This window comes from Dendrobates tinctorius, unplaced genomic scaffold (genome assembly GCF_039654945.1).
Source record: "Dendrobates tinctorius isolate UK_male_01 unplaced genomic scaffold, ASM3965494v1 ptg000143l, whole genome shotgun sequence".
NCBI classification, from domain to species: Eukaryota; Metazoa; Chordata; class Amphibia; order Anura; family Dendrobatidae; genus Dendrobates; species Dendrobates tinctorius.
The window spans coordinates 42,836,579-42,858,993 of record NW_027361810.1 but is presented as its reverse complement, the minus strand read 5'-3'; the positions used below and the strand labels follow the sequence as shown (position 1 = coordinate 42,858,993).

At 45.8% G+C, this 22,415-nt stretch overlaps 1 protein-coding gene across 1 annotated transcript; it reads right to left on the bottom strand.

Moving 5' to 3' along the window:
• Nucleotides 1-3,880: 3,880 nt before the first annotated feature.
• On the bottom strand, nucleotides 3,881-21,409 carry GORASP2 (golgi reassembly stacking protein 2). Its single transcript, XM_073545852.1, has 10 exons — nucleotides 21,171-21,409; nucleotides 16,256-16,336; nucleotides 13,672-13,875; nucleotides 13,462-13,548; nucleotides 13,012-13,142; nucleotides 9,061-9,190; nucleotides 5,753-5,876; nucleotides 5,525-5,608; nucleotides 4,914-5,024; nucleotides 3,881-4,630 (listed from the first exon to the last, which is right to left on the bottom strand). The coding sequence occupies exons 1-10, from the start codon at nucleotides 21,231-21,233 to the stop codon at nucleotides 4,371-4,373; spliced, it is 1,275 nt and encodes a 424-aa protein (XP_073401953.1). The 5' UTR covers nucleotides 21,234-21,409; the 3' UTR covers nucleotides 3,881-4,370.
• Nucleotides 21,410-22,415: the final 1,006 nt, after the last annotated feature.

The window sequence follows — 22,415 nt, the reverse complement described above, 5'->3', positions numbered from 1 at the left end:
TTCATATTTGTCAGGACATACGACTGGAGGACTCGCGTGTGAGCTTGTGCCCAGGACACCGCCTGAATGCACGCTGTCAGAGAGTCCAGGATGGACATGGCGTCTTTCAGCGTCGGCGCCCTTTGGTGTCTGAACCGGATTATTTTCTGCCGAAGGTCTTTTTGACGATCTTCGGGAAGAAAGGACGTCCTGTTCTCTGAATCCAAGAGGATCCCCAGGAATTTTTTCCTCGGGGAAAGACAGAGGGCTGACTTCTGGAGATTTGGTATCCACCCTAGAGTTTTGAGAATCTGTAGGGTCCTTGATACGTCCTGGTTCAGCCGGTTTATTGATGGGGTGACGATAAGCAGATCGTCCAGATACGGTACAATGCATATCCCCTGAAGCCGAATGAAGATGACTGCCTCTTTCATGATTTTCGTGAACACCCTTGGTGCTGGGGATACCCCAAACGGCAGGGCGTTGAACTGAAGGTGGCTGATTCCTCGGTCGTGGGTGACTGCAAACCTCAGAAACTTCCGGTGGTCCGAATGAATGGGTACGTGGTAATACGCATCCCTTAGGTCTATTGTCGCCATCTGCCAGCCTCGTCCAATAAGAGGAATCGCTGCTCTTACTGACTCCATCTTGAATCGACGGTACCTGATGAAGTGGTTCAGGGGTTTTAGATTTATAATGAGCCTGTGCTTTCCTGAGGGTTTTTTTTTGATCAGGAACAGGCGAGAATAATGTCCCCTGCCCTCCTCCTGAGGAGGTACATACGAGACCACTTGTTCCCGTAGCAGTTCTTCTAACTGAAGCCACAGAACTTTTTGCAGACTTGGGGAATGCGCTGGGGTAATCCTTAGGGCATGCGGGGGGGGTGCTCGATCTCCAGTTTTAGCCCAAATTGTATAGTGTGCAGGACCCACTGGTTCGAGGTTGTGGCCTGCCACTGGGCGAAAAACTGTGTGAGTCGACCCCCTACCCGGGAGTCACTGCTTTTCCGGGGGCTGCTGCTGTTGGGGCAGAAGGATGTTTCTTCCTTTACCCCCTTTCGGGTAGCTCCATCGACCCGTTTTGCCCTTCCCTCTGAACGCCCTTTGAGAAGCCTGTTCCCTTGAGGGACGAAAAACCCGCCTTTTTGTGGGTTTCTGTTCCAGCAGTGACCTATTCTTGTCAGAAGCCTTCTCAAGGATGTCATCGAGGATCGGCCCGAACACGTGGTGTCCCTGGAAGGGGATGGCACAAAGTTTCGTTTTGGAAGTGATGTCGCCTCTTCTGGCCGAGTTTGAGAGGACTAGGGACCTTGCTGCCACCCGTGCCGTTTCTCCCGAAGCGTCAGCTAAATAGCCTGTTGCCTTTTGGAGGATTGACAGGGAGTCTAAGATTTCCTCCCTTGGAGTGCCCCCCCGACAGGTGGTCTTCCTACGTACGTAGCCAGAAAAACAACGATCTGGCTACGCAGGTGGATGCAATACTTGCTTTGAGCAGGTTCGTAGAGGCTTCCCAGGACTTTTTAAGATGGCTCTCTATTTTGCGATCCATCGGATCCCTCAATTGGGAGGCATCCTCAAAGGGCAAGGACGTCTTCTTAGTGACTTTAGACACTTGGACATCTATCTTAGGGATCTCCCAAATGAAACGCTCTCCTTCTAGGGGGAACCGATTTTTTTAGCTCAGAGGGCACCGTAAGTGCTTTCTCGGGGGAGGACCACTCCTGAGTTATTAAATCCTGTATGACCTCATGAACCGGGAAACCCTTTCTACCTCTGGGTTTCAACCCTTCAAACATCTCATCCTGGACTGAGAGCCTAACCTCCTCCTCCTCCAATCCCATGGTGTTTCTTACCATGGAGACTAACTCCTCCATATCCTCCGAGGAGAGATAGTATTTTTTGTATCATTTGTATCATGACTGGAGGTGGATGTGGAGCCCTCATCTTCCCAAATCTCCGACCCCGAGGAACGGACCTCTCCTGAGTCTGACTCGGCTTCTATAGGTGCCCTTTTCCTCTTCTTTGGGGCAGGGCCCTGGGCCGGGGTTTGGGCTGCTATGGAGGTCTGAACCTCCTGTCTAATGAGTCTTTATGCTGTCAAACAGGGAGGGTTGCCCGGTACGCAGTATATTTTGCGTACACGGCTGGCATAAATTCTTTCTGTAATCAGAAGGAAACCTGGCACCACATATACCACACTTGCGGGGGTTTTTAGGGGCAGAGGCTTTGTCTTCAGGTAAGAGAAGAGAAAGCTTACTCAGACCTGTGCCACCAGTTCGTCTGACAGGCAAGGGACCGGCCCCGCTACTCACTGTAGGAGGGGGAACGCTGGGCTCCGCAGATGCTGCAGTTGAGGGCTTCTCACCATCCATTCTGCACACACACTCTGCACTTACCTGGAGCTGCTGCACCCTTTTAAGGGTGATTGGGGCGTTCATTCCTGGTGCTCCTCCCTGGTCTCTGGGGAGGATATGCTCAACCCCCGCCGCCATTGTGATCGTTTCCCGGGAGCCGGCGCGCGTTTCCCCTTCCTAGGACGCCGCAAACTGGAAGTGTGCGTCACTGCCACTTCCGGTCGACTGCCCGCCCCCTCTGACGCACGCGCCTTAGCTCCAATGTGGCGCTGGGAGGAAGGAGGAAGCCGGGGAGCTGTGCAGGACCCCGGCAGGCACCGTACCGCCCCGCTTTACCCGGGAGGGGCGGCCATGTCCCGAGTCACACCGCGGTGGAGACGGGAGCAGCGCATGGAGGAGAGGCGAACCCCCCGACCTCAGCTGGCCAGCTCTGCAAGTATATAGGGGCTCTGCTCGCTGGCCACGGCAGCCCCTTGGGACCTCTTCATGCCCTGATAGGGGACAGGAAAAACACTGAGGTAGCAGGAAGGGGAGGGTTATTTAACCTCTTTGTGTTCCTGTCCCCTATTAGAGCGGGGAGACAACCTCCAAGGTGGCTGTCGTGGAAGGTGACTAGAGAAAGTGCAGCTCAAGTCCTTCTCCATGCACTCCTGTGCTTCGTTCCTTTTGCGCTAGCCCTCGTATCCGTGGAGTACCGTAAGGGAACCATCGTCAGAGGAATCAACCCCATTCGTCGCAGGAAAGTGTACATGAAGGGTTACTCCACGTGCTTGCCTGTTGTTGGTTCGGGGGAGAGCAGGCCGTAGAAAGGACCAGTCGCCCCCTTCACTCCGTAAATTAAAAAATAAAATAAAAACGGTGGGGTCTGAAACCAGATCCAAGTGCCTCCTACAGACACTAAGCAAAGAACTGGAGAAATCCCAGCCTGCGAGAGGGTGTATACTGCAGGGGAGGAGCTAACTTTTTTTCTGGTTTACTTAGTGTCCTCCTAATGGCAGCAGCATGTCCCCCAATGAGGCGTAGGAGAAACTGGTTTGAATCACTGACTGGTAACCAACTTACGATTTTACTTAAAACAATACTGTCCCAATTAATTTGCACAGCACTGTATTTCACCTGCTATGTACTGCGTTAGGATCTTGGAGATGGGAATACCCCTTTAAGGGGCTAGCCCACTTATCGCTACTCATTATGTTATAGATTCACTATGAAGAGGATCCACCGCAGGATTTTACTCGTGCACACAGCAGAGTACAGATTGAATAGGAGCCATGGGCTACAAAGCCAATACATGCTATTCAATCCATACCCCACTCCAAGCGTGCTCAGACAGGAGCGGTGAGCTCCGGTTTGCTATGATTAGTGGGGGTCTCTGGACCCCACCGATCTGCAGGCAATTAAAGTGCCAAAACTTGGTAACTAATGTGTTGAAAGTTTAGTTACTCTTTAAAGAATCAGTCTGGGGTAGCAGATAAGAGAGAAACACTATACCTCGAGTAAAATGCATTTAATAAATTGGGAAATCTAATAAACACCGTAACACAAATATTTGTGTAAAACTCCAGGATTTTATTGCAGTATGTAAATCGAACATCTTAAATCCTTTCATTTCATACAGTAACATTCTCTTCATATCCTCGTCCTGATCCATGTATCGACCACGCTGGAATTAAGCATCTGTTCAATGGTGCTGACCTAAATGGATAGAGAAAGCAGTTGTGCGCTGCGGAGAGCAGCTACTACTCCACCGGGCAGTGGACTGGACAGATGCCACACACATAGTAATAGTGCACGTGTCATAACGTTTTATTAAACAAATTTAGTTGTAATTTTGTTTTTCTGCTAAAATAATTTACATCCGTGTAAGGGCTCGGCGTCTCGTCCTAGTCTTTCTTCAATAACCTTATTTCTTCATCATAACTAGATTTCTCTGTATTTACAGGTCTCCTACATAAGTACAAACTAGTATGAGATTAATGATTGCATCTGGGAACACATTCTGTGGCTGAATAAATACAAGAAGCCGACGCGATCCATGTTAAGAGGATTCGGCCACTGCTGCTTCTGTGCTGCTGACGGTAACTTTTTCTGTGGCAGGAAGGCTGACGCTGCTCGTGTTCTCCAACGTAGATGTGCCATATTCCACGGAGGGAGTGGGGATCTGGTCCAGCAGTGATGGAATTGGGTTGCTTGCAATAGGTGCTAGAGGAAATGGGGGGAACTGAGGATTTACTGAGAGAGGAGGGAGTCCTGCCAGATTCAGTGCTGGTAAAGGACCAAGAGGTGGCAGGCCTGGCACTGCAATAAAAAGTTTAATAGAAGTATTAAAGAAATTGCATCACAATATAAATGCCAAATTATTACGACTACTGCACATTTATGCAAAGCCGTTTTTATGCATGAAGGCACCAATGAAGTGAATGGGACAATACTGTAGTACCCAGCACAGACTGGATCCATGCACATGAAGCAATGGAAAAAGGCTGATCATTGGGGGTGCCAACTACTGATCTGATATTTACTACCCACAAAAACAGATCATCAGTATCGTGATCCCAGAAAACTGACGTGTTAAACTTACCACTATGTGTCAAATCTGGGAAGCCAGGTCTGGGAATTAGGTTGGGTGCAGGTATGTTAAGATTGGGTAAATTCTGTAGTGTGGGAAGTCCAGTGGATAATGGCATGAGACCTGACGAAATAAGAATAGCGTTAAAGCAAGTCTATGCTAAATTAGTGTGTAATGATTTAACATATTTCATCAATGTATGGTTTATCTTTGTGTAGGTATCTATATCTCCCATTAGGTCAAATGTACATAATAGCGGAAGGGTTAGTTTGATCATCTACTTGGGATCCTCCTCAACGAACCAAACCAGAGCACTGCTGCAAAAAGCAGCTCCCCGCCAGAGGATCTGGTGCAATCAAATATTGCTTTGACAGCTATTCACACAGCAAAATCATCTGGCTGGTGGAGATTTCAGCAGTCAGATCTGTAGTAATCGGACGATATTCAGGATGTCTGTAATCTGAAAGGAAGTTGTCCAGCTGAGATCAGCAATGGAAAAATGGAAGAAATGTTTCTCTTCTGTGTTCATTCTCTAAAGACAGCACAGATCTGTATGGTCCTGACTAAATGTTTTACTGGAAAAGTTGTAAACTGTTATTTACCCAAATTAATGCTTGATTTACCTGGCAGTGAAACGGCTGGATTTAGAGGGCCTGTCGCGAGGGAATGATTGATTTGTGGCGTTAATACGGGGACTGTTGGTAAACCTAGAAAAGAAGAAAACACAGTACAACTTTCTATAAGACCAACATAGTGCAATAACGAGATCATTTACACATTTCCAGCACACAGTAAAAGCAGACTGATCAGTGGTGTAGACTTAGTCTCAACCATCTATACACACAGCGTACCTGAGTTAAAAGCACTGGTGACAGCAGGTGGGTTTGCATTAAGTGACAGTCCGGACAGACTTCCTTCAATTCCTGTGGTTGCAACAGGCAATGTTGGAGGGGAATTTACAGATGACAGCTGGACCTAGAAGGAGAATTCAATAAGTACAATAACCCACTAGTCATAGCGCCATTTCCAAGCATCCCCCCCCCCCCAAGGGATGTCCAGTCTAAACAATAAGAGCACATGGATGTAGCAGAGGGGATCTCGCCTCGGTGTGCTATGGTACACAGCTGCTGGGAGTATATCCGGTGGACTGGGCCATGTATTAAGTGATCATACAAAGACCCTCCATGAGATCAGCGAATCACTGGGGCTACAGTAGCCGAACCCTCATCCAGAAAACGAGTTATCCAGTTAAATAAATCCCCTAATTTACCAACAGATTACGGAGAAATAGAATATTGGCTTTCAACTTCCTGCAGCCATGAGTCTGTTATATGTGACAGCATGATAGAAATGCAATGGCTGACTGTGGCTTTCTATATTATGCTTGGGTGATTAGCTATACTTGGATATTCGGAAATTGAAGCCCACTCGTGTCATGGCAGCTGACCATACAATAACTTTGGTTTACACCCTTCCATGCAGAAATTTGAGAACCGGACAAATTAGATCCCAGCAAAGTAAGTGAATGGACTGGACTGTCTACTGCAATTGTGTCAAGTCACATACAGGAGGCCCCTAGAAAAGTTACAAGAAGAACAATAGGGTGGTCACAAATTACACAGTGGCTACTTGTAGAATTGCTGCAGATATTTTCTGCAGCATTTGTGCTACATGTGAACCTACCCTTAGTGCTTCTGTATGCAAATACTTTAGTTTGACAACAGATTATGTAGGATAAGGCCCCATGTACATAATGTTGACCGAACCCTCGGATATTAACTGTTTCAGCTGATGGTCTAATGTGTATAGGGGCCCCGGCAGACTGATGATAGTGAGAGATGTAGATTGAAGGTATCCTAATTCACACTGCCAACCGCTTTGTTCCTCTAGAGATCAGTCGGCGGCTTTCTCATAGAGAACACAGGAGTGCTCGGCGTAATGAGCGCTCCTGTGTATGGCAGAGTCAGCTGAACGCTCTGCTCCCGAGTGCTGGAGGCAGTGCCGGGTATTAACATGCGAGACTCAGCCGTTTTTCTCACAGGTGTGATCCTGGCCTTACAGTGATATCTGGTGATGACATCTGTCTTGTTTAATATTTATTTCCAGTTTTGCTTGGGCCCCGAGGTGGCCTGTGGGGGTCTTCATGTGGTGCTCTGATTAGGTATTCATAATGAAGACTGCTGACAGGTCACTGATGCCTCACTGACCTAGTTTACGTGATGAATATCTGTACATACTGAAGAAAAAAAAACCCTTCTGCGCATGCACCGGCAGCACCATCTTGCTGGGAAAAAAAAAAAAAAATAGATGGCACCGCCCTTGCCTGCATAGTAGCATTTATCGGATCACCTATATACACCAATAGCTGCTACTGCGCAGGCGCCATTTTAAATTTTTTTTTTTTTTCATATCTGAACAACATCAACGACATTTATTATTAGGACAGTAAACATGCGATTATGCTGCAGCGCAGGGGCCACGGCTGGCACCAGCCTGGAGAAGGTTTTTTTTTAACCAGAGCTGTTCAAAAGAAGCTGAGCTGTGATTGGTTGCTATGAGCAACAGTTTTCCTTGCAAACAATCACTAAGCATCTCTCTTTTCACCAGAGCTGGTTACAAGACGCTAAGCTGTGATTGGTTGCTATGACCAACAGTTTTCCCACTTGACAACACCTCAGCAGACACTGACATGGTGGAAGAAATATAGCATCCCAGCCATTGTCTGCCCCCCATAAAGGAGTAGAGAGCACAACGGAAATGAATCTCCTCTCCCGTGCAAGGGATCATTGGTAAGGAAGTCGGAGCAAATCCATCCAGCGCTTTGGTTTTGACCCCAGGCCTCTCAAAGGGATCCCTGGTATGGAAGTTTGGACAGTTCCACTCAGCTCTGTGGTTCTTGGTTCTGACCCCAGGGTCTCTTAAAGGGATCATTGGTATGGAATTTAGGGCAAATCCACTCTGCGCTTTGGTACTGACCCCAGGCCCTTCTTAAAGGGATCTCCGGTATGGAAGTCAGGGAAAATCCATCCAGCGCTTTAATTCTGACCCCAGGCCTCTCTTACAGGGATCTCCTGTATGGAAGTTAGGGTAAATCCCTCAGCGCTCTGATTCTCACCCCAGGCTTCTATTAAAGGGATCATTGGTATGGAAGTCAGGGAAAATCCACTCAGCGCTCTGGTTCTGACCCCAGGCCTCTCTTAAAGGGATCTCCAGTATGGAAGTTAGGACCGTTCCACTCAGCGCTCTGGTTCTGACCCCAGGCCTCTCTTAAAGGGATCTCCAGTATGGAAGTTAGGACCGTTCCACTCAGCGCTCTGGTTCTGACTCCAGGCTGACAGGATGATGTGGGATGTTAGTGGTAGTAGTTCGGTGGCTCTGGCTGACGGGATGATGTGGGATATTAGGGGTAGTAGTCCGGTGGCTCTGGCTAACGGGATGATGTGGGATATTAGGGGTAGTAGTCCGGTGGCTCTGGCTAACGGGATGATGTGGGATATTAGGGGTAGTAGTCCGGTGGCTCTGGCTGACGGGATGATGTGGGATATTAGGGGTAGTAGTCCGGTGGCTCTGGCTAACGGGATGATGTGGGATATTAGGGGTAGTAGTCCGGTGGCTCTGGCTGACGGGATGATGTGGGATATTAGTGGTAGTAGTCCGGTGGCTCTGGCTGACAGGATGATGTGGGATGTTAGTGGTAGTTGTCCGGTGGCTCTGGCTGACGGGATGATGTGGGATATTATAGTGAATGTGGCTATGCGGAGTGGGTGGGGCTATACACAGCTTTATATATAGATATCATTAACTACGGTTAGTTATAACAGATTATAGTTACTACGCCCAGGCAGCGCCGGGCTCATCAGCTAGTATAATATAAGCACCACATGAAGACCCCCTCACAGGCCGCCCCAGGGCTCGAGCAAAACTGGAAATAAATATTAAACAACAACCATACGACAGATTTCATCAACCAAGGTATCATTGTAATCAGTATAATGACGCCGACCTGACACTGTAGGTTGCTGAGCACAATCCTGCTGACAGGTTCACTTTAATGTGTATGGCCGGCCTTTGGGTCTGTAAGGTTCACATTGTAACCCAATTCTGTAATGACTTTGTAATAAATGAAAGGAACACGGATTATAACACATACAGTACAAACCTCTGTAAATCCATCTTTTAGAGGACTCACAGGCGCCGGTGACTGCCCTGGCAGAGAGATTTTCTTTCCTTCTTCGAAGGGTCGCGTAGGTATCCGGTGAAGGTAACCATAACCTATTCCACACCCTAAGCTGTGGAGGAACGGAGAAAGTTTCATGCAATGGAAAAGGAAAAATTAATAGGAGCCACAAGTCACTAATCTGCACTTAAACTTTCTCATGTGATCGATTTCTATAATTTAACATTTTGTTCATAAAAAAGGGAGTAGAAAGAAAATGCAGTAAAAACTCTCAAAGAAAATTACAAGAAAATGCATAAAAATGGCAGAAATTAAAATCTGTGTCCGTAAATCGAGTCTGGATAAAGTGATAGTCTACTGGAAAGGTTTCATGTATTAAGGAAGCTTAGAATCATACACCCAATTCATCAAGGCAATTACTCCAGAATTCTCTAGTAAATCACTTTGAAAAGTTACATATTTCTTGCTCAATTGCCAAAATGTTGCCATTTTCATGCTTGCATTGCCCAGCTCCTCCAAAGCAGACATTGCTGGGGCGGGATGGGAGCACCTCCTAATGAATCGGGGGCGTCTGACCCCAACACACCTGCCATATCAAGACCGGAGTGAACATTGTGGCTCTTGAAGAATTGGGGCCATATTTCCCTGCTGCATAAAGCAGTAGTGGAAGTATAGGGGTACAAAAAGTCCAGTAAGGTTTCTTTTAAAGCGGTTATGCACAATCTCATCCTTAAGGGGGTTGTCCAGTCTAAATTGACAAGTCTGTGTGACTGCAGACGTATGAATCATCCCAGCGGATGTACTGTGCACTGTTAGGATTCACCATTTTTTGAGCCGGAATGGCGGTGATGTATGCAATAGGCTACTTTCACACTTGTGTTGCTTGGAGCTGCGTCGGCCAGCGCACGGCCGCGCTTCCTCCTGTTAGCTCCACCTATGGGCGCATGACGCTGCATGAGACCTGCGTACCCTATCTTTAGCATTGGGTACGCAGGCCGTGCGCAGGTATGCGTTTGCCGGCGCATGCATCCTTTTGACGGTGCGCAGACGTGCGCCAAACGCACCGTGTTGCATTTTGGTGCGCTCGGCGCACCGTCAAAAGGACGCGTGCATCGGCAATCGCATACCTGCGCACGGCCTGCCTACCAAATAAAGATAGGGTACGCAGGTCTCATGCAGCGTCATGCGCCCATAGGCGGTTCTATCAGAAGGCGGTGCGGCCGTGGGCGTGTGCTGGCTGACGCAGCTCCAAGCAACGCAAGTATGAAAGTAGCGAAAATATACAAATTTGACCTTACCAGCTGAGGACGCAGTTCTCCTTTTTTGTCGGTAAGCGCTTGTGTGATTTTTGTTTTTTCCTATTTGGTCACAAGTGTGAAAGTAGCCTTATACATACTCACTGGCACAACCCGTCTAGTGAGCGCAGCCTCGCTCAATACACTTGTATGGAGCAAGGCCGCGTCCTGTCTAGTGACGCAGGAGTCCAGTGGGCGCTTGCTCGCTCACTAGAAGTGTATGGAGTGAGGCCGCGCTCACTAGACAGGTTCTGACCGGGGTTATACAGTTGTGGCCAAAAGTATTGACACCCCTGCAATTTTGTCAGATAATACTCAGTTTCTTCCTGAAAATGATTGCAAACACAAATTCTTTGGTATTATTATCTTCATTTAATTTGTCTTAAATGAAAAAACACAAAAGAGAATGAAGCAAAAAGCAAAACATTGATCATTTCACACAAAACTCCAAAAATGGGCCAGACAAAAGTATTGGCAGCCTCATACTTGGTTGCACAACCTTTAGCCAAAATAACAGCGACCAACCGCTTCCGGTAACCATCAATGAGTTTCTTACAATGCTCTGCTGGAATTTAAGACCATTCTTCTTTGGCAAACTGCTCCAGGTCCCTGATATTAGAAGGGTGCCTTCTCCAAACTGCCATTTTTAGATCTCTCCATTGGTGTTCTATGGGATTCAGGTCTGGACTCATTGCTGGCCACCTTAGAAGTCTCCAGTGCTTTCTCTCAAACCATTTTCTAGTGCTTTTTGAAGTGTGTTTTGGGTCATTGTCCTGCTGGAAGACCCATGACCTCTGAGGGAGACCCAGCTTTCTCACACTGGGCCCTACATTATGCTGCAAAATTTGTTGGTAGTCTTCTGACTTCATAATGCCATGCACACGGTCAAGCAGTCCAGTGCCAGAGGCAGCAAAGCAACCCCAAAACATCAGGGAACCTCCGCCATGTTTGACTGTAGGGACCGTGGTTTTTTCTTTGAATGCCTCTTTTTTCTTCTGTAAACTCTATGTTGATGCCTTTGCCCAAAAAGCTCTACTTTTTTCTCATCTGACTAGAGAACATTCTTCCAAAACGTTTTAGGCTTTTTCAGGTAAGTTTTGGCAAACTCCAGCCTGGCTTTTTTACCATACAGTCCCTTTTAATTCAGACGCCGACAGATAGTACGGGTTGACACTGTTGTACCCTCAGACTGCAGGGCAGCTTGAACTTGTTTGGATGTTAGTCGAGGTTCTTTATCCAACAGCCACACAATCTTGCATTGAAATCTCTTGTCAATTTTTCTTTTCCGTCCACATCTAGGGAGGTTAGCCACAGTGCCATGGGCTTTAAACTTCTTGATGACACTGCTCACGGTAGACACAGGAACATTCAGGTCTTTGGAGATGGACTTGTAGCCTTGAGATTGCTCATGCTTCCTCACAATTTGGTTTCTCAAGTCCTCAGACAGTTCTTTGGTCTTCTTTCTTTTCTCCATGCTCAATGTGGTACACACAAGGACACAGGACAGAGGTTGAGTCAACTTTAATCCATGTCAACTGGCTGCAAGTGTGATTTAGTTATTGCCAATACCTGTTAGGTGCCACAGGTAAGTTACAGGTGCTGTTAATTACACAAATTAGAGAAGCATCACATGATTTTTCGAACAGTGCCAATACTTTTGTCCACTCTCTTTTTTATGTTTGGTGTGGAATTATATCCAATTTGGCTTTAGGACAATTCTTTTTGTGTTTTTTCATTTAAGACAAATTAAATGAAGCTAATAATACCAAAGAATTTGTGTTTGCAATCATTTTCAGGAAGAAACTGAGTATTATCTGACAGAATTGCAGGGGTGTCAATACTTTTGGCCACAACTGTAAATATCGCATACATCACCGTCGTTACCGGCTAAGAAGCCGGTGAATCCTCGCAGCGTGCAGTGCATGTGCTGGGAGGATTTGTAAGTCTGCAGTACCACAGAGTGAGTGCAGACTTCACTTTAGACCAGACAACCCCTTTAAGAAAGCTCTCTCAAAGATAACATGCTGTTTGGACCTCCAGTAATTTCTTTAAACTCTTGTTTCCAGAACCCCTCACAGATTAAAGGGGTTGTCCTCTTTCAGAAAACTTTCATCCATACCCTGATATCGCTCTAAAAAAAACCCAAAAAAACTCAATATTACTGATCCCGGGGTCCAGCACTGTGTCCTCTCCACTGCCCTGTTCCTCTGTTTGGCTGCAGTGGTGACGTCACTCTGTCTGTGTTAAAGCCAATCACTGAGCTTAGCGGCCCGGTCTTAGTGGACAGCACAAGGTGCTGAGCTCAGTGATCGGCTATAGCATTATCAGGCTAACCGCTGCAGCCAAACAGCAGGAACAATGGTTGAGAAAGAGTGCTAAACCCAGGGATGGTAAGTAATATTCGGTTTGTTGTGTTTTCTTTATAACTATATCATCGTAATGATGAAAGTTTTCTAAAAGAAGACAAACTCTTTAATTTCAATGTAGGACCACACCAGGGAAAATGAAGCATCACACAGTGCCCATCGACATCAATGGTCTGACTACTCCATTCAGGGAAACGATTAAGGGTCTTAACGTTGGGTTTAACAATGTAATCTAAAGAGTGCCATTGGGATAACAAGTCGGGTCCTCTTACCTGCCCTCCCCACCCCAGGCAGAGTTTGGTGTGATGACCACTTCTCTACAGTTGTCTGTGTCTGTGTTGTACACATACAGTTTTAAAGGCTTTCCTTCATGGGTCTCGATGAGGGAGAACAGATCTTCAGACTGAAAGACACAAATCTAAGATTTAGAAAGCATCCTACAGGCACACGGGAATATCAGTCTATGGATTTGTGATCAGTGATGTCTTGGACAACGTCACAAAGTGAATAGTGAAATGTATAGTGTGCCAACATGTCGTCAATATCTCTCGTCTTCCTATATCAGTGTGTGACGGCACGGCTGCTAAGCCCTCTGCCTCTATACACATATGTAGCAGTGATATTAGCAGGTGTTATCTAGATTAGTTTATCTAATAAAACATGTCTGATGATCTGGTGGACGTGTATCTCATCTACATGGATATTGCGGTACTTTACATTACCTCATTCATTACAGTGTCCGCTCCAATTATGTAGTCTGTGTGGGGTCTCAGACCAGCTAAGGCTGCAGGAGAGTTTGGCTCTACTTCCTAAACAAACAAAAAAAAAGGGGGAATTAACAAAAACTTAGGGCAGTCCCTTCAGTAGCAAAAATCATCACCATATAATAAACTACATATTGAGTGTCACTCAACTTAAAACTCAGAACTCACCAGCACATGCCAGACATTCTCATTGGCTCCATCAAAGCTACAAAATCTGATGCTGACCCCCAGCAGCCCTTGTCCTCCCCACATGTTACTGGGGGTAACCGTCGCCTCCCTCAGTTCCAGTGTCTTGCTGCTATACACCACCATTTTAACAGGCTTCTCTACATTGGCCTTCAGCAGATCCTTCAGCGTGTCATTGTCTTTATTCTATGGAAAGAAGAGAAAAAACAAACAATTTTTAAGATGTCAATAAAAAGCAAAAACTCCCAGGACTTAAAATCCAGAAGCCTTAATATCATTAAAGGTTTGTTCACACAAGACAGATTTTCAGATGGAAATTGACATGTGGTGCAGATTTTATATACGCCGTGTGTTAATTTATCACTAATTTCACCCTTTGTAACACATAAGGCAAAAGCCACATGTAACATACATGGGATTTTTTTTTCCCCACAAACGCATAAAAAAGGATGAATATATTTTCCACTTACCATATTTTTCGGACTATAAGACGCACTTTTTTTTCAAAAAATTCTTTTGGGAAAATGGGGGGTGCGCCTTATAGTCGGAATATACTTACAAATACTGGGGCGACAGCAGGAGTCGGGCGATTCTGTGGCGGTCTTGGTCCGACGCTGCCAGGTGATGATCACACTCCTTTCCCAGGCTGCTACGGCAGGTTTGATGGTGGTGCTCGGGGCTCCACCGGCATCTTGTGAAAGCCCGGAGGCCCCACACATCCATTTCTGCGATGCAGTGGCCTCTGGGAAAATGACCGCTGTGGGCGGCGCATGCTCAGATTGAGATTTCGGCAAGGAGATCTCAATCTGAGCATGCACTGTCCACGATGGCCTTTTTCTCGGAGGCCATCGCATCACAGCAATGGATGTGCGGGGCCTCCGGGCTTTCACAAGATGCCGGCGGAGCCCCGAGCACCACCGCACCAGCCTGGGATGGGATTTCCCAGAGGCCACCACACCTGCCGCACCAGCCTGTGATGGTAGTCACCGAACATCTCCTGTGACCCCTGGGCTCCAACAGCAGTGCTGATTCTCTCTCACCCCCCCCCCCCTGTAAGCCGAATTCGGACCCCCATTTGACACATTAACTTTTCTTCCTATTTTCCTTCTGAAAATTCGGGGTGCGTCTTATGGTCTGAAGAATACGGTAATGTCCACGCTGTATGGACCCATTGGAGTCGTCCAGCTAGGACCACCACTTTTTTGGAAAGATCCCCTACAGAAAATGTAATATTTCACTGTGACGCTCAAGTGTAACCAGGTCTCTTTGCGGCATGCTTTTTTTTTTTTGATCAAATAGATTTTTATTAATCAGAATTCAAAATACAGAATATACAGTAAATCTTCCACAAACAATAGATTTACAAATTGAACATCCCTGTCCCCCCCCATGTAGACAGCTTATATAACTTTTCTCCATAAGATTTCTCTTACACCGTAATTTACCATTAGTCATCCTCTTTACCCATATTGTCAAACCATAGAAAACAGAAATGTTCCTATGTCCGGGTATTAATGGTCTTTCCAGAACACCAGCATTGTAAAATATAGCACATTCCCATCAGTTAACTGTACCGTATTGTAGCCAGGGATTCCACAACCTCTCATAGGTTTTAGAATTGCCTCTTTTAGCATATATCCTTTCCTCCAGCCGGATGATACAAGACACCTGTTTCACAAACGCTCTCCCAGAAGGTGGTTCTTTCCTGATCCAGTTCCTCGCAATCAGCTTCCTTGCTACATATAGTAGTCTGGTTATAGCAAGCTTTGCACTATTAACTATTTCAATTTCGTCCACGTATCCCAGTATGCAGACCAGTGGGTTTTTGGGTATAAAACTTCCGTAAGCCCCTTCTATTCTGTTAATGACATTAAACCAGAACGCAGATAGCCTGGGACAAGTCCACATCATATGAAGGATTCTGGCATCAGACCCCCCACACCTTGGACAGTCAGAGTTGTCCCTCAGTCCCATTTTAAACATCAGAAGGCGGCATGCTTTTTAGTGTTAGTGTGCGGACCCCTGGTCCATGAAGCCCCTAACTATGTCTTGTTTTAAGTGAATTACACCTTAAATAGGAAGAAGGGTTTGCTCGTTAGGAATCAGACCCAGGATAAACACAGACACTGATATAAGATCTTGCCCCTAAGGCCAGGTTCACACGTCAGTATTTGTAAGCCAGAACCAGGAGTGGAAGAAACAGAAACAGTAGTGAAATGTTTTGACCGACTTCTACTGCACATCTGACTCACTCCTGGTCTTGATTACTGATCAATTTACTGTCGTATGGCCCAATTCCTCGACAGCCCCCTAAAGCAGATTTTGCGGGGGCCTAACACTACTTAGTGGTTCGAAGTTCTAGAGGAATCAGTTTTTCCCGCTGACAGCTAAGGAAACAGAGGGCGCTCCTCTAATGTCTAGTTGGAGGGGATGTGTAGCGGACCCTCTTACAACTGACAGGAGTCAAGTTTTATACATCAAACATCCAGGATATCTGCAGATCTCACCTACAATACAGAAAATTTATGTAATGTCCTGTGTAGCCTATAGTAGTGAAATTACTTACCAATCGCAGCCCATTGATGGAAACTATAAAGTCAAAGAACGGCTCCAGCCCCGCTCTGTGTCCCGGGGAATTCTCTTGCACCTATTGAGAAAAGAAAACGCCATTGTTTGGTGATTGACACTGACAACTTCTCATAGTAGAAAAGGGAAGTAGCACTGATCGATACGAGTGGATGAGGCATTGCTCTCATTTCAGCAGACTGTAAAGCTTCTTATGGACAGACTTTTGGTTTATTATATCTGTATGTTTTTTTTTAACAAAGGTCTGGGTTGTGTGATCAGACATGGCTGCTTTCTCCCTGACACAGTACCGCTGTCCTCCATGCTGTTCAGAGCTCATAAAACAACTTTCAATAATGATTCTTGGCTGCCATCAAGTACTAGAAGAAACAATGTCCGCTTCCTTGACCAGCGCTGCTGCCTGGTCCGCTTGTGAATAATTTATGGGGTGCCTTTTACTCTGCAGCCCTCATGGCTCTTGAGTACTGTAGGAATCTATCTCCAGTAGGATGCTGCGGCAATGCATAATATCCAAGTCATGTCAGGACAGCAACATACAGAGAACCACATCACACAGCATTATACACGGGGAGGCCTCCTGCGCACATAAAAAACACAGGGGGCTTTAAAGGGAATCTGTCATTAGATCAGCCCTCCTAAGACGTACACATGGTCATGCAGGTCATAGGAAGCTGAATAAAATGATACTTTGATATACGTGAGGTCTGATTCCAGAGAAGTCCACGTTATTCTTAATATGTAAATGAGCTGTTAAGATCTAAGGGCCGGACATAGATCTCCCTGAGAATCTGCCTCCAGGGCTTATGTTAAATGAAACAAGACATTGTCAGTGTGAGACATGTAATGACTGACAGCTCTCCTAACCTACATGTCTCACACTGCTAACACCTCCTTTCATTTAATATAATGTCTGGAGGCAGATTCTCAGGGAGATCTATGTCCGGCCCATAGATCTTAACAGCTCATTTACATATAAGAAAAATGTGGCTTCTCGGGAATAAAACATCAGATCGCAGATATCAAGGTGTCATTTTATTCAGCTTCCTATGACCTACATGCTCATATAGACGGCTTAGGAGGGATGATTCTAATGACTGATTCCCTTAAAGTAGCCATACACCATAGGTAGCCAAACGCTGATTCTGACTTCACTCTCGGCTTGGACGAGCACCCACGGTTTCCCAACAAAATGAGGGGAATAAGTCGCCACCAGACACCTGTACGAATAAAGCTTTAGACACATTGAAATCCACCATGCTCTACCCTTCTTTCCTCTGGACATCTGCTGTCAGGACACCTCTATACAGATAAATGGTCCCGCACAGAATCCATACATTTGACCAACGACGTATCGTTTATCAATGCCATGAGATAAATGGCCACCTCCTAGGCATGGATGGGAAACGACGGCATTGACTGTGGCTACAATACTGTGTATTATACAGCCCATTATCCAATACTAATAATAATAATAATAGGTAAAAGTACCAGTAATGGCGTCCTGGCTCAGAATACAGTTCAGTCTCTGCATCCACCTACGGAGGCACAGACTCATTGTTTTCCTTACATCTACATCTGGGAGGCTTTGCCTAGTAACTCCATCACTGCAGGAAATAAAAATGCTAACTTTGCTTTTTTTATCTGACCACTGGTTAAGGTACTGTCACACTTAGCGATGTACCAGTGATCCCGACCAGCGATATGACGCGGTCAGGATTGCTGGTACATCGCTAAGTGGTCGCTAGTGAGCTGCCACACAGGCAGATCTCACTAGCGACATCGCTGGGGACAGTGGTCGCTACTTACCTGTCACACCAGGCGATCCTGCGTCCTCCCGCCCGGCTCCACGCGTCGCTTGTCCTCACAGCACGAAGCGCCGCAGGAAGCGCCCGACGAGAAATAGTCCTGGACGTTCTCACGTGATCAGCGATAACCAGCGGGGGAGCGGGTCGTAGGTAAGTATCAGACACAGAGATATCGCTAGCAATATCGCTATAACGTCACTAGTTATAGCGATATTGCTAGCGATATCTCTTAGTGTGACATGCCCTTTACACAAAGAAAAAACTAAGTTTCTAGGAATTTCCTTAGATCTGGTTAGACTGGTTAACCCCAGTGTGATATATTTGCTTTCCAATCTCCACAATGTAAACCGACCCAATGGCCTCATTTTTGGCAATGTGAAGAATACAGCGGAAACCGAGCTGAATACAATATATTCATTCAGTAATGGGATCCTGAACCACATGTCTCCCCCATTCATCCCGGGGGATACAGGACCCATTCTACTGAAGAGCCCTGCTATATTTTATGCGTAGAGTAACAGAAAACCCACAGCCATCAAGGTTTCGGAGACATCGGTGATTTTTGCAAGAGCACCACATCACTTACAGGTGAATAAGCTTCTCTGTACCTTGTATGCTTGAAAAGAAAAAAAAAAAATGGCATGCTTCATTGCTCTCCATATCACAGAACTATTCTTTGCAAATACAAGGCTTCAATGGGACAATGTCTCCCTTGAGCGGCATCAAATGAGGTACAGTATCATACAAAGTGCCTGCGCTGCTCTGCCGAGCGCATGAGGCCGAACGCTGTATTCACCTTCCATTTGTGAGAATGATTGGGCCGACCCGAAGCAAACAGCTGAGTGAAACTACTAAATGGACTGGATAGTGATGAGCTACCGTGCTGGGATAAGGTGTTATCTGTGCATGCTTGTGTGCTAACAGTGTATTCGGCATGCTCGTATAATATGTTCGAGTCCCAGCGGCTGCATGTGTCAGACATTATCGGTACTGTCCCCATTGGGGCTCACAATCTACATTCCCTATCAGTATATCTTTGCAGCGTGGGAGGAAACCCTCGGGAACACGGGGAAAACATACAAACTCCTTGCAGATGTTGTCCTTGGTGGGATTTGATCCCAGGAACCCAGCGCTGCAAGGCTACATCGCTAACCACTGAGCCACCATACAGTGCTAACCACTGAGCCACCATGCTTCACATTACCTTAGAGCAGGAGATCAATATCCAACACGTTTCTCAACGCAGTGATTCTGGAGCAATGCCCCCATCCCTTATGGGAAATATGCAAAAACATACAAAACACAAGTCGCAGAGACACCATCACATGTTTCTCAATGCAAGCAATGACTAGCCAGGTCTTTCCCCGGCTAGTCATTGCTTGCATATTTCCCATAAGGGATGGGGGCATGGCTCTAGAATCACTGCGTTGAGAAACATGTGATGGTGTCTCCGCGGCTCTTGATTTACATGTTTTTGCATATTTCCCATAAGGGATGGGGGCATGGCTCTAGAATCACTGCGTTGAGAAACGTGATGGTGTCTCCGCAGTGTTGGATGTTGATCTCCATGAGTTCATTCATCCTCATTTTTCACAGTCTTGTACTAGGCATTGCTCCTACTGGCCAGTTTCCTACTCCACACTGATGAGGGGCAATGCCCCGAAACAGCTGTCTGTGGATGGATACCATGTTTTGGCATAGGTGGTTTCCTTCATTGGAGACTGCCCTTCCCGTGGTTGTTCCTTCCCGGGGAAAGACCTGGCTAGTCATTGCTTGCGTTGAGAAACGTGATGGTGTCTCCGCGGCTTGTGCTTTGCATGTATTACCTTATAGCAGACATACAATGATCTCATGAATAACTGTTACAGTATTAGGCCTGATTTACACATCTGTGTTGCATCCGTTTTTTTCACAGATACAACACATACCCAGTATAATCTATGGTGCTAGTCACATATTCCTTTTTTTTCTAGCAGCACAGATGTAAACTATCAATACAAATGTATGGGTCTGTGAAAAACACATAGCACACAGATTGCATTCTGTCTGTGTTTAACACTGAGAAGTATTGGAGAAGCTCCGTAATTTATTTCTTTATGCAGCCGTGAAAAACACTGATGGTAAAAACAGACGCACGGATCCATAACACTGATGACACCGGTACAATTTTTTCATGTACCCGTGTGAACGAGGTCTTACTAGAAAGAAATAGTTAAAGATTTGTTACTGAAGATGTCACCAGCTAATCTGGAGGCAGCCGCAGGGAAATCAGGCAGATTTTGGAACAGATTTCCCTGTGGCTTTGACAAATTAAAAAACCCTGTACACTCACCTTCCCTATTTCTGTACCCGGCCACTACGCTAGGGAGTCCATGGGCAGAATCGTTGCCTGATGATGCAGGTACCCGGCGGCCTCCAGCAATGACGTCACTTCCCACGCGACCGCTGCAGCCTGTAAGTAGCCATCGCGTGGTGATGTGTGCCCAGGACCGGTCATCACCGGGGGCCAGGGACCCGACTGCTGTCATCAGGGGCGCAGCAGGAGACCGGGGATCGGTGAAGCAGTCACTGCACAGGCATTTTAATTTTTATTCTAGACTGCTTTTATTTTTTTATCATTTTTTCATGTTCGCTCACATTTGCAGGTTTTGTTGCCGATGTTTAATTTCTTAATGAACTTAATGTAACTTGCAATAATAAAAAAAGTGATCAAAATGTTATATGTAATAAAAATATCAGCTCGTCACACAAAAATAAAATATTCCGGGTGTCAAAACAGCAACAGGAAACTAAGGTTATGGATCCTTAGAAGGGAATGAATACCCGGACACCCCCCTGGCAGGTGGTCTCACCCTCACGCTGCTGCCAATCCCCAGGAATGGACCCAGCAGTACCAGGAAGATACCATTATATTGCAGGGGGGATGAGAGGTTTCCTGCACTGGCTGCAGCATTATGGTCACTATATGTTACACAGGAGCCTGCACCTAGTAATAATCACACCAGAACCATCAGGCCCGCAAAAGACTGTATACCCCCCCAAGGCCAAGGAGTGAGCAGCCAGCCCGACCCGTGCACCCCGCATACATACCCGCAGGACGTGGTAACCTTCCGTCCCTCCGCCGGGGATCTCAACGCTCTGCGAACCCCCCATATTGCACCCCCCTTAGGCGGCGGCGCGACCCCCGGACTGGACACTCCCGGTGCCGGTGACACAACGCACTGATGCGGCGACAGCCTGTTACGTGGCACACTGGTGGCGGCGGCCCCAGTGTAAGATGGGAGCGCGGTGTATCGCGCCTAGCAGTTTCGCCACAGCGCCATCTGGTGTGCTCCCCGGAGAATGCAGACCGAGACAATATAGCACTGAGATCAGCGCTGGGGATTGTGTCCCTGTTTATTTATTTTATTACATTATTTATTTATGTATTTATTTAAATTTATATTTATTTGTAATTAATATTTATTTATATTTTTTTTATTTAATATTTAAATATATTTAACTTGTATTATATATATATATATATATAATTTATTGATTTTTTATTGTATTTATTATTTACATATATAGACATATATAAATATATATATTTGAATTATTTATTTAGTAGTTATTTTTTTAATTTGTATTTATTATTTATTTTTATTAATTATTATTTTTATGCAATATATGTTTTAATTTGCATTCATTATATATATATATATATATCATTAAATACATATTAACTATATATCTATATTTATATATAGTTAATATTTATGTAATATTTTAAATTTATTTGATATAAAATGCATCATGTAATTTCCGATAATGAAAAAAGCTGCAGCTGGAACCTCAGTGTCCTGTTTAGCATTCCTAGGCTTTTCTTAAAGATACAAGATGGCACATGGGAGGCTCAGGCAGTGTGGGACTGGGGTGGCAAGGGCCCACCAATAACCATCTCCAGGGCCCCACTTTTCAGCTACATACAAATGTGACATTATCCTCCATCACAAATCTATATAACACTGAACTGGGTAGATGGATAAATGAATAAGATGCCACCTTTGTACATAGTGATACAAGTACACTCACTGGCCACTTTATTAGGTACACCTGTCCAACTGTGTGTTAAGACTTAATTTCTAATCAGCCAATCACATGGCGGCAACTCAGTGCATTTAGGCATGTAGACATGGTCAAGACAATCTCCTGCAGTTCAAACCGAGCATCAGTATGGGGAAGAAAGGTGATTTGAGTGCCTTTGAACGTGGCATGATTGTTGGTGCCAGAAGGGCTGGTCTGAGAATTTCAGAAACTGCTGATCTACTGGGATTTTCACGCACAACCATCTCT

Coding starts and splice junctions, on each gene's coding strand:
- GORASP2 (XM_073545852.1), bottom strand. CDS start 21,233: ATGGGGGGTTCGCAGAGCGTTGAGATCCCCGGCGGAGGGACGGAAGGT. Junction 13,876..16,255: donor CCATCAATGGGCTGCGATTG/GTAAGTAATTTC, acceptor TTCTTTCCATAG/AATAAAGACAATGACACGCT. Junction 4,631..4,913: donor CCCAGATTTGACACATAGTG/GTAAGTTTAACA, acceptor TTTTTATTGCAG/TGCCAGGCCTGCCACCTCTT.